The following is a 12,286-nucleotide window of genomic DNA, read 5'->3' on the forward strand; positions in this document are numbered from 1 at the left end:
CCCTGCTTCCCCCGTGCCCCCGGCCCCCCCGTGCGCCCAGCACCAAGCTCTGACAGATGCTCCTAAGTAGTTTTTTCCTATATTTTCCACAGAGGAAACAGAACAAACAATATGTTTTGAAAAGAGGATTTCAGTTAAGTTTCCTGAAATCTATTGTAATCTCCAGCTGGTGATTCCCCGACAGGGAGGGAATTGCCCACAGGTTGCACTTGCCAGGTTTTTGGACTAACAGATGGTAAAGCCACAGAAGGCAGGTTTGGAACAAGGGCAAACCCTCACGTTGCGCGGGCTTCGTTCTCAAGAAACTGTTGATGAAGTTAATTTTAAAAATGGTTTGATTCTGGAGCCAGTCAGCCCTGAAGTGCAGGTTTGAGATGCCCTGCTCGGGTATGGTTCGGTAGCTGGATGCCAGCCCGGGATGCGCAGGAGGGATATGGGTGGCTCGGGCCAAACCAGAAGACAGTTTGTTTAGTGCAGATGAAGGGTGAACTAACCCCCTTCGCCAGGCCCCTTGCTCCTTCAGAGTAATATTTAAACCTGGACAGTTGGCTGTTTTCATTACAGAAATATTGACTGCAATGAAAGACCTTTCTCCCCAGATTTTGCTGGATTCCAGCCGCAGCTCCCGTTCAAACCTCCCTGACACCCACGAAACTGAACTTCCAAAGGACTTTGCCTAATTTTTAGGTTTTTTTCAGGACCAATTGTAAATATAAAATCTCCCCCAAATATTTTCTGTTTCTCTGTAGGCTTTCAGTTTATGCTTTTATGTATAAACATCCGCTTTTGCTACAGCTCCGCCGTGCAAACCATTGACATCAAGACACCGTGGAGGTGGCCAGTGCTCAGGGTCCCCACCTCTTCTCCCACCTCCCCCCATTGTCTCCTAAATAGCCTTTTCTCACCCCCCTTTACTGGAGGTAGAGATTAAATCAGCCGTCTCCACGCCGTGTCCATCAGAGGAGCTGGATCCAGCCCAGTTTCTGGAGACAGACGCGATTTAACAAGAAGTTTTGCAAGAGGCGAGAGCTCCCTTTCAGTGGGCAACGAAGTATGTGGGAAAGAACTGGGCTGGGATCCAGCGGGAAATTTGTGAAGAAGCCTTCTGACTATAAAAGGAGACAGAGGCTGGTGGTGTTAAACCGGGGGAAGGCGAAAGGAGGGTGCTCAGACCCAACACCCTGCCCTGCGGCTGCAAATTCTACATCACCACCTGCCCCAGGGTTTTGGGCCATGTGGGACAGGGGACAGGAGAGATTTGGAAAGGTAAGTGCCAAGCAGAGCTATCAGATGTAATTAATATAATGAGGCCTTCTAAAAGAAGCTGAGCCCAAGGTCTTGTCCGTCAGCACAGCTTAGTTGAAGGAAGCAGCTCCCAGATGTTCGTCGGTGGAAATTTGTGCTGAGCCCAACCAGCCCCGGAGGCTTCCCCAAGTGAGGGAGGACCTGGGAAACCCAACAAGGCATGGACCTGCTGAAACCAAAGCTCTGGGGACGCACCAACAAGCCTGGTGGCTTTAGCCTGTGTGGCGGGGAGAGGCTACAGGGGCACAGCAGGCACTTGATGGTGGCACCAGCACTTGCCGATGATGGGAAGAGGTGTGGGGCACTCCCCAGCCCCACGGCCACTGCTGGCTGGGGTTGCCCAGGGGTTGGGTAGGGCTGTCTTGCAGGGTTTCTTTTTCCAGCAGGGGGGAAGGAAGAGGAGTATTTTAAACAGCCATCTCAGCTGGGTGACCAGGAGATGGGTGACCACCAGCAGTGCCCTGGCAATCAGCAGGATGGTGCTTACAGACATTTTGAGTCCCCTCCTGATGGCAAGGTCACAGGAGAACCTGTGTGAGGGAGGTGTTGGGGCAGTAACCTGTAGCTCAGGTTTTGCTGTTGCTTCTCTTTATTCATGGGGATCTCCTGAAAGCCTCTCTGAGAGGAGCCAGAGGCTTCTGGCTTCAGATTAGAAATCAGACCTTGTGGCTGCCCTGGTCACCTCCAGACATTTCCAGAGCTGGAGACAGGAAGGAACTGGGAGCTCGTTAATTGGGAAGCAGCAGGCATTTTATGGAGGAGGTTGTTTGTGTCTCTTATTAACAATAACACTTGAAACGCTTCCGCATCTCAAGAAGCCGTTGTGTCACCCTCTCCAACACCTGTGTTTTGCAGCTCTCAAATCTTACCCAAGTGCTTCTGTCCTGACCAGATGATCTCAGCTGGAGTATTTTAATCCCCAAAGAGCCAGAGGGGTCATCAGTCCTTCGTCAGGGGGCAGAGAAGTCCAGACAGACCAGGAATAGCTCACAACATCCATCCACAGCTCTGCAGCCACCAGTAAGAGAAGGTTTTGCTTTTAATCTTGCTTTTAAATCCTCTAGGCCTTGTGCTGCACAGAAGCGTTTCACAAGGACAGCCTCGAGGGTCAGAAAAGCAGAGGCAGGACAGCAAGAAAAGGATTTGAAGAATTTAGCTGTTTTATCTTTTTTTTTTTTGGCTTTTCTCTGGTGGCCGATGGCTGGCAGCTGCTCAGGGGTCACACTCGGGCAGGGGAACAGCCCCGATGAGGATGCAGGAGATGGGGCAGAGCAGGAGGAGCAGCAGGAGCCCAGGGCTGGGATGCTCCTCACCCAGCAGACACTGACCGGGTGTCCCACCCTTCCATGGCTGGCTGGTGCCCTCTGCAGTTGCTTTCCCTTATTGTAAATGCAAAACACTAATAACATGAGGGGACAATTTTATTACTTGATGAGAGCGAGTGAGGACAGCTGACGTGTCCCTGTCTTCCTGGGTTTGGAGAGACATCGTGTGGTCCTCAGGCACCTAAACACCTGCCTGATACCACCCTCCTTGACCTGTTCCTCCACTCCTCCGTGGCCACCATGACCTGCTCGCTGGCCCTTTCTCTGCCACACACGGTACGGCTCCACCGGGACAGTGGCCCCCAAACCCTGTGGCTGTGGGGGGGGCACAGCAAAGCCTCTGCGGGGCAGCAGCAGTGGGGGTGAATGAGCTCCCAACCCCAATTTAATAGGGAATTGCTGAAAACAATCCTTTTAAAAGGATTTAAAAGGCAGGATTTCAGCGAACTTGGCATTTTATTTTGCAAAGGGGTTTGTCTTCTATATTAATACTTTTTTTTAAATCCAATCTAGAATAGAAGCTGTCTTTAAGGTCTTGGGGTTTTAAGCAGAGATATCTCAGAAGAACAGCTGAGCCCCCCGAATCCTGACAACCTTGTGGTGGTACAACCCGAGGCTGCACCCAGTGAATTACCAGGCAGCTCATCCGAGACGAGGGGCTCCATATCTCACGGTGACAGTTTCACAAAACCTCATTGCTCCCAGCAGATATCTTCCTTCTGAAAAGAAAACATCAACCCCCGCACTGGAAAAAAGCAAGTTCCAGGAAAACAGCTGAGAGAGAACATGAGCTCACGCTTGCAGGTTGATTTAACCCATCCCTGAAGAGGGTATTTATTTATCCTCTCCCCTTCTTGCTCTATGGGGGTTTCTCACTTTTCTTCCACTGCAAATTTCTGATGTTTCCCGAGGCCATGGCTGGAATAACTTGCTGCTGCATCTTCAGCCAGCACCAGAAGGTCTTGCTCACGTACCTTAAGGCACCCCCAGGTGTGCCACACGGCTTTTCAGCAACACAAGTCCATGCTGGCAGCAGTGAGACCCTGTGGGCACCCAGCAAAGCTGCTGCCAAAACTACATTATATCTTTGAAATGATGCTTTACCACACTTACATCTGCTGGCCTGGTTAGACCTCGGCTATTGGGTGCTTCTAGAAAATTGCATCTTTTGATCATCTGTCAAGCAGAACATAGCCTGGAAAAACCCATTTGAGGCATTTTAGTGATTTGGAATAGACCCAGGCCTCTCAAACAACCAAACAAGCTGCAGATGCCCCGCTTTTCACTTTATCTGGTGTCCCTAACACCAACAAACTCCCTCCTGTGGCACTGGAGAAAGCACTGGCTCCCGGAGCTGCCAGCTCCCCCCCAGGAGTCCCTCCCACAGAACTAAAGATATTTTTAAGAAATCAGCTCACAAGCCCCATCCGTCGCTGTGCACAAGCAGGAGTTACACAAGATGGTTCCTGCTTTCAGGCAAAACTCTTGGAGACCAAATCCATCCCTCCGGGAAGCCGTGAGGCTCCGCTGGACTCATCTGGAGGCAAATTGCCCATGGGGCTGGCAGTTTCAGGGACATCCACAGCAGCTGAAACCAGCCCTGCTGCTGGAGAAATAGTGCTTTGAAGTCCCAAATTGGCGTTTAAAAATATTTTAGCCATCTCTGGCCCCAGAAATGTGGGGGCTGGGGACTACCGAGGGGTTCCAAGAGCCCGCAGAGAGATAGAGTGAGCAAAGTCACCTGCTGCCCTCTGCCTTTCGTGTGCAGATCTCACAGGCACTTATCTTAGTGCAATCCAGAAGCTGTTTATTTAGATTAAAGGTTATTTGAAACGGGTTGAGGCTCCGAAAGCATGACTTGGAGCATTTTTGTATGGGATCAGGAAATGGAATAAGATAACCCTCTTGGGATTAAATTTCTAGAGAAATAAACCGAATCATTGCCATTTCCCTCACCCAGAAAAGCCTTTTCCTTTTCCCAGGGTAGTTTGGGTCTTTCTCATGGCCTTTTGAAGGATACACTTACATTTAAATTGGAAGAGAGCTGGTGTAATTTGAGCAGAAATTACCTCCCGGAGCCTACAGAATCTGTGGGGAGCTTTGCTGGTGGTCAGCAGGCTTCAGGCACACAAGGGCTGAAGGGACTCCAGCTCGGCTGCACGTTAAAAACAGCAGGGGAAACCCTTCCCTCTGTGAAGCAGTGCACTGACTGTCACAGCTGCGCCCACAAAAGCTCGTGGTCTCCCCACTTCCAGTGCCAAAGTTGGCTTAAAACAAAAGAAGGGGGGGAGAGAAGAGAACAATCCCCTTTTTCCACCTCTGGATGGAAATCCCTGCACGCCCTCGGGAAAGCTTTAGTGCCTTTTTATTAAAACAGTTACAAATCCCTGGAATCTCAACAGCTGTTTGTGCTGAACTCCAAGGATTTCTCTCTGTTTAAGCAAACACACGCCCACCGGAGTGATCGCTGGAGAAACAGCTCCCTAAATCTCTGCAAGGGAAAACTACCCAGATAACACACCCCGGGGACACCCAAAGAGTCTGTCAGGTGCTGTGGGACATGGTGGGTGGCAGCAGCCTCCCCCCAGCACAGACATTTACCTCTGGGCCCTCCTGAGGCTGCATGGCAGGTGCTGAACGTCACTTCCACTGGGAGAAGGGCAACCGGGACAGAAATCTCTGCCTAATTCTTCAGGGAAAGGTAAATCCCCGGTCAAATCCCCAGCTGCAATGGGAATGAAGCCCAGGGAACCTCTCCAGTGAGCGCATGGGGCAGCTGGAGACATCACGGGGGCTCCGGAGAGGATTCTCAGAGAGAGAGAGCAGCAAGAGAGATGGGACAGCAGGAACCAGAGGGATGAGGGGCTGTGGGATCTGCTCCCCTTCCACGCTGCAGGTGAGCCCTGAGAAAAAGCAGGATCAAACTGGCACAATCTTACCCCCAAGATAATTATAAAGCAAAGCTGGCAGAAACAGAAACACATACTTACAGAGAAAAAAGCAAATACCTAGCAGGAATAGTCTCCCAGCAAAAACAGACCTGGTTCTAGTGCAGTCTCTTGGCTCCGAATTCTTCTTCTGAATTTATTTCAGCTTTAATGAGCTTATCAACAACAAAGGTGAACGAAATGTTCCCTTCTCTAACAGAAATCTAAACCTAAGCTTAAAGAAAAAAAAAAAATAAATGAAAATTTCTGAACTCAGAAAGCAGCATTTCAGTACAAGAATCTGTTTTATTTTTACAGTGCAGTGATTGAAACAATGTAGAAATTTAACTTGCAAAACTGAATTTATATCACAATGTCTATCAGAAGGCAATACTTATGTTGTTTTGGTTTTTAATCATAAAATATTTCTCTGGACACCAGAAATTACAAACTCTTAACACTATACACTTCACTTTATTTTAGAGAATAATTCCTCATAATTTAAATCTATCTTATAAACATTTTCTTTTAAAAAACATGTGGAGGATAAAAAGAACTCAAGTATGAAACTCAAGGCCTTGATTATTATTATTTTCTTTTTCCTTTTAAACAAAGATAGCTTAAGAAATGTATCAAAACAGTAACTGTGGGTATTCGAGCTCCTAGTCAGGCTCTGTAACGCACTGCTCCACGATCTCCCGCAAGTTGGGGTTCTCCATGGCAGCTGCGACTCTCTCTTTGTCGTTGATTTGCTTGTTGACTGCAAAATACCACAGGAAAGGTGAAGTCAGTGGCAGTTTCCAGTGGAACGTTACACCCACTGCACCAGTAACGTGGCAAACACTCAATACCCTACTGCAGTGATGGCTTCCCAAACCTGGTGAGCTCAAGGGCTGAGCAAACGCTGCCGAGCAGTAACGGGACATGCTCTCAGCTTTCTTCTCAGCAGAAAACCAAGCACTTTTGTTACTTTTCTAGTTTAGGAATGGAATGTAAGATGCTCTAATGACACGGCTTAAAAGTCAAGTGTGAAATTCTTCATAAATTCGTAGTCCTAGTTCTCCAGATTCGATTTCTAGTCATTTAATCACAAGAACTGATTTTCCCCACACAAAGATATCTAATGCTGAAGAACGAAAAAGCCCGGGGCATCGCCTGGCCAAAGGCTTTAAGGGCTGTTTAGGCCAGTGATTGGCTATAGCTTTGAGAGGATTTTGATGTCCTGTCAGTTGTATTTTAAACATTGACTGAGAAACATATACTTTTGTAATGGTGATGTTCAGACAGCGAGATCAACCAGTCAGGACCTTCGTGTTAATTACCCAGCAGCATGGCAGCAATTTGTTATGTTATAAACAATTCAACACCTGCAAGAACTGCAGGGTTTGTTTAAAAAAAACCACCACAAGAAGAAGCAGCATATGCTCCCAGCACCAATAGAGCTCTTGAAAGAGCCTGAACTACTTGTTTCATTTTAAAGCTTTAACAGTGTATTAATTCCTGAAAAGAACACGAACAGAGAGCCCAAAGCTGCACTCACTCCTTCACAAGCTCTACTTACTGTCCTCTTCAGTAGAATGTGTCCCTTCAGATATGTAGATTTCCAGCTAGAGGAGAGAACAATAATGTTAGCTGCATACATTAACAGGTAAATATATACACTACTGGAAGAAAAAAATTGTGCAATGCACATACTATGTAATTCATACTTTTAAAAAAAAGGGTTCACAGACAACAAAAGGGGATCAAGGACAAGAGCTGATCTTAGACATCACTGCAACACCATCACAAGAAAATCTCCTCCCCCAAACCAGAGAGGCCCCAGTAATCCTCCTCCAAAACTGTGGAGGCATTCACTCCTCGGTCGTACCGACTGCTCTGTGAAAAAGTCATTGTGGTTCAGCTACTGGAAAGAGAGCAGAGAATTGGCACTGCTTTCCCAACAAGTTCTCTGCAGGCCACAAATCAGGAACAATTTGTTTAAAAGCCACCAGAATTGCAGGTGTCACTTTCACAAGCTGAGGGCTCTTGAAAAGACATCCTTGGGAAGAGCTCCCTCCACCAGCTTTAAGCAGATCCCATCCCTAATCACAGCTCGGGGGTTACGTGATCCTGCAGCACACCCTCTGTCACAGAGACCCTGGCACACGTTCATGGAGTTTAAAGTGAGTTCTGGAGCAGATACTTTACCTTATGTCTAAAAGGCAAACATCTCTGAAGTTTTATTCTTAAACAAAGGCCTGTTGAAACAAAACAGATGAGATTTTCTTGTAAACTTCAAGGGTTGAGGTGCACTTTCAGAGAATCCATATTTAACAATCAAAACCCACCAGTATAAGGGACAACCTTTTCTTTTTGTAGTCTGAGCAGGAAGTTTAAGATTTGACATGTGTATCATCCATCCTCAGGTCTGAGCCTTACCCCTCCGACACTCCTAACAGGGTCAGCCTATAAGCAATTACTGTTTGACACACCAATATTAGCTTTCCTATCTATACTTTACTTTCTACATAAAGCTGCAAGGCTTTATTGGGCATAAACACATGTCGTTCTTCGTTAAATATCCATTTTCCTTTGAATCTTTAAAATAGACCAGGAAATCTTAGTATTGATATATAATGGCAAGAGCTGCTGACCTCGGTACATTACACAAACCATTTCAGAGATCTCAGACAGGATTTTTCATACGTGATCTCACCGCAAAAGAGAGATGGGACAGCAGGAACCAGAGGGATGAGGGGCTGTGGGATCTGCTCCCCTTCCACGCTGCAGGTGAGCCCTGAGAAAAAGCAGGATCAAACTGGCACAATCTTACCCCCAAGATAATTATAAAGCAAAGCTGGCAGAAACAGAAACACATACTTACAGAGAAAAAAGCAAATACCTAGCAGGAATAGTCTCCCAGCAAAAATAGACCTGGTTCTAGTGCAGTCTCTTGGCTCCGAATTCTTCTTCTGAATTTATTTCAGCTTTAATGTGCTTATCAACAACAAAGGTGAACGAAATGTTCCCTTCTCTAACAGAAATCTAAACCTAAGCTTAAAGAAAAACGAAAATTTCTGAACTCAGAAAGCAGCATTTCAGTACAAGAATCTGTTTTATTTTTACAGTGCAGTGATTGAAACAATGTAGAAATTTAACTTGCAAAACTGAATTTATATCACAATGTCTATCAGAAGGCAATACTTATGTTGTTTTGGTTTTTAATCATAAAATATTTCTCTGGACACCAGAAATTACAAACTCTTAACACTATACACTTCACTTTATTTTAGAGAATAATTCCTCATAATTTAAATCTATCTTATAAACATTTTCTTTTAAAAAACATGTGGAGGATAAAAAGAACTCAAGTATGAAACTCAAGGCCTTGATTATTATTATTTTCTTTTTCCTTTTAAACAAAGATAGCTTAAGAAATGTATCAAAACAGTAACTGTGGGTATTCGAGCTCCTAGTCAGGCTCTGTAACGCACTGCTCCACGATCTCCCGCAAGTTGGGGTTCTCCATGGCAGCTGCGACTCTCTCTTTGTCGTTGATTTGCTTGTTGACTGCAAAATACCACAGGAAAGGTGAAGTCAGTGGCAGTTTCCAGTGGAACGTTACACCCACTGCACCAGTAACGTGGCAAACACTCAATACCCTACTGCAGTGATGGCTTCCCAAACCTGGTGAGCTCAAGGGCTGAGCAAACGCTGCCGAGCAGTAACGGGACATGCTCTCAGCTTTCTTCTCAGCAGAAAACCAAGCACTTTTGTTACTTTTCTAGTTTAGGAATGGAATGTAAGATGCTCTAATGACACGGCTTAAAAGTCAAGTGTGAAATTCTTCATAAATTCGTAGTCCTAGTTCTCCAGATTCGATTTCTAGTCATTTAATCACAAGAACTGATTTTCCCCACACAAAGATATCTAATGCTGAAGAACGAAAAAGCCCGGGGCATCGCCTGGCCAAAGGCTTTAAGGGCTGTTTAGGCCAGTGATTGGCTATAGCTTTGAGAGGATTTTGATGTCCTGTCAGTTGTATTTTAAACATTGACTGAGAAACATATACTTTTGTAATGGTGATGTTCAGACAGCGAGATCAACCAGTCAGGACCTTCGTGTTAATTACCCAGCAGCATGGCAGCAATTTGTTATGTTATAAACAATTCAACACCTGCAAGAACTGCAGGGTTTGTTTAAAAAAAACCACCACAAGAAGAAGCAGCATATGCTCCCAGCACCAATAGAGCTCTTGAAAGAGCCTGAACTACTTGTTTCATTTTAAAGCTTTAACAGTGTATTAATTCCTGAAAAGAACACGAACAGAGAGCCCAAAGCTGCACTCACTCCTTCACAAGCTCTACTTACTGTCCTCTTCAGTAGAATGTGTCCCTTCAGATATGTAGATTTCCAGCTAGAGGAGAGAACAATAATGTTAGCTGCATACATTAACAGGTAAATATATACACTACTGGAAGAAAAAAATTGTGCAATGCACATACTATGTAATTCATACTTTTAAAAAAAAGGGTTCACAGACAACAAAAGGGGATCAAGGACAAGAGCTGATCTTAGACATCACTGCAACACCATCACAAGAAAATCTCCTCCCCCAAATCAGAGAGGCCCCAGTAATCCTCCTCCAAAACTGTGGAGGCATTCACTCCTCGGTCGTACCGACTGCTCTGTGAAAAAGTCATTGTGGTTCAGCTACTGGAAAGAGAGCAGAGAATTGGCACTGCTTTCCCAACAAGTTCTCTGCAGGCCACAAATCAGGAACAATTTGTTTAAAAGCCACCAGAATTGCAGGTGTCACTTTCACAAGCTGAGGGCTCTTGAAAAGACATCCTTGGGAAGAGCTCCCTCCACCAGCTTTAAGCAGATCCCATCCCTAATCACAGCTCGGGGGTTACGTGATCCTGCAGCACACGCTCTGTCAGAGAGACCCTGGCACACGTTCATGGAGCTTAAAGTGAGTTCTGGAGCAGATACTTTACCTTATGTCTAAAAGGCAAACATCTCTGAAGTTTTATTCTTAAACAAAGGCCTGTTGAAACAAAACAGATGAGATTTTCTTGTAAACTTCAAGGGTTGAGGTGCACTTTCAGAGAATCCATATTTAACAATCAAAACCCACCAGTATAAGGGACAACCTTTTCTTTTTGTAGTCTGAGCAGGAAGTTTAAGATTTGACATGTGTATCATCCATCCTCAGGTCTGAGCCTTAACCCTCCGACACTCCTAACAGGGTCAGCCTATAAGCAATTACTGTTTGACACACCAATATTAGCTTTCCTATCTATACTTTACTTTCTACATAAAGCTGCAGGGCTTTATTGGGCATAAACACATGTCGTTCTTCGTTAAATATCCATTTTCCTTTGAATCTTTAAAATAGACCAGGAAATCTTAGTATTGATATATAATGGCAAGAGCTGCTGACCTCGGTACATTACACAAACCATTTCAGAGATCTCAGACAGGATTTTTCATACGTGATCTCACCGCAAATAATAAGGAAGAAAAAAGCCAAATAAGCCAGTGTAGATTCTCATTCAACTTAATTGCTTTCAAACTCCTAACAGTCTGGATTTTTTTTTGTATTTTTGGATTTCAGATGGGGTTTTTTGTACACGTGTGGGAATGGAGAACAGCCCATAAGGTACAGGAACAATAAGGGAAACAACATTAAAGTTTTAACATTATTTTAAATTTAAGAGCTGGCAAATTTTCAGTTTAGCATTACTAAAATAATGTAACGCAGAGTATGAAGGCGAATTCCGTACCTCCTCCCAGCAGATTTTTGAGAGCTGCTCTTTGAAGAGTTTCCCTAACTTGATAAAGCCGGATGGTTTTGTTAGTTTGCATTGCTGGTAGGGCTCTCGAGATGATAATCCTGGTCAAACTACTGGCAAAGCAACACTGAATCTTAAAGCAGACTGATGTTATTCAGACAACCTAAAATTAACGTTACGCTCCCTGTTACAGATTTAATGAACCAGAAACCTTACCAATGAGAGTAGCCAGAGAGCAATGAGGTACTGTTGGTGTAAACCTGATGATAACCAGATACTCGTCTTCACCTATCTCTTGCACTTCAACACAGCTTTCCGTTACCACTTCCAGTTCTTCCAAAGTATTAGGTTTCTCCGGGTCCCGGATAGTACGGATTATATCTAAAGCAGAAGACAAGTGACCATCAATAAAGTAGCTTTCCTGAATTTAATAAAAGTTATTTTTATTAGAAACCATCTTCCTAGCATTTTTTATTTTGCTTCTCTTCAGAAAAGACGGCCAGGTCACGTCTGTCATTTCTTCCTCTATTTTTACATTTTATCCCCTCTCTACGGGAAAAGGCCCACGTAAAGAAGAAATCAATTCCTTCGCCAAGCAGTGAGGGGAACCCTAAAGTTGCTTTAGTTCAGCAGTACTTCAGGGCTGTCTCTGCTCTGCTAAATGTAAATTTTACACAGATGCTTTAGTTCTGCAAAGATCAAGCACAAAGATCACAGACCCCTGCCCCACAGCTCCTCACAGACCCCTGTCCCACAGACCCACAGCCCCTCACAGACCCCTCACAGCCCCACAGGCCCCTCACAGACCCCTGCCCCACAGCTCCTCACAGACCCCTGTCCCACAGACCCACAGCCCCTCACAGACCCCTCACAGCCCCACAGGCCCCTCACAGCCCCTCACAGCCCCACAGCTCCTCACAGACCCCTCACAGCCCCACGGCCCCTCACA

General features: G+C 45.4%; 1 protein-coding gene and 1 long non-coding RNA gene across 2 annotated transcripts in view; both read right to left on the reverse strand.

Annotated features, from left to right (window-relative positions):
- Nucleotides 1-5,843: 5,843 nt before the first annotated feature.
- LOC106894190 lies at nt 5,844-8,223 on the reverse strand. Its single transcript, XR_001413226.1, has 3 exons — nt 7,748-8,223; nt 7,119-7,164; nt 5,844-6,317 (listed from the first exon to the last, which is right to left on the reverse strand). It is a non-coding gene; the product is annotated as an uncharacterized LOC106894190 (long non-coding RNA).
- Nucleotides 8,224-8,635: 412 nt separating this feature from the next.
- Nucleotides 8,636-12,286, reverse strand: part of FAM96A (family with sequence similarity 96 member A) — a 4,068-nt gene continuing 417 nt past the window's right edge. Inside the window, exons 2-5 of the mRNA XM_014952670.1 lie at nt 11,554-11,718; nt 10,540-10,589; nt 9,911-9,956; nt 8,636-9,109 (exon numbers count right to left, since the gene is read on the reverse strand). Coding sequence (XP_014808156.1) covers nt 9,012-9,109; nt 9,911-9,956; nt 10,540-10,589; nt 11,554-11,718 — 359 coding nt within the window. The 3' untranslated portion in view covers nt 8,636-9,011. The remainder of the gene's footprint in view (nt 9,110-9,910; nt 9,957-10,539; nt 10,590-11,553; nt 11,719-12,286) is intronic.

This window comes from Calidris pugnax, unplaced genomic scaffold (assembly GCF_001431845.1).
Source record: "Calidris pugnax isolate Ruff unplaced genomic scaffold, ASM143184v1 scaffold187, whole genome shotgun sequence".
In the NCBI taxonomy this organism is placed as follows: Eukaryota; Metazoa; Chordata; class Aves; order Charadriiformes; family Scolopacidae; genus Calidris; species Calidris pugnax.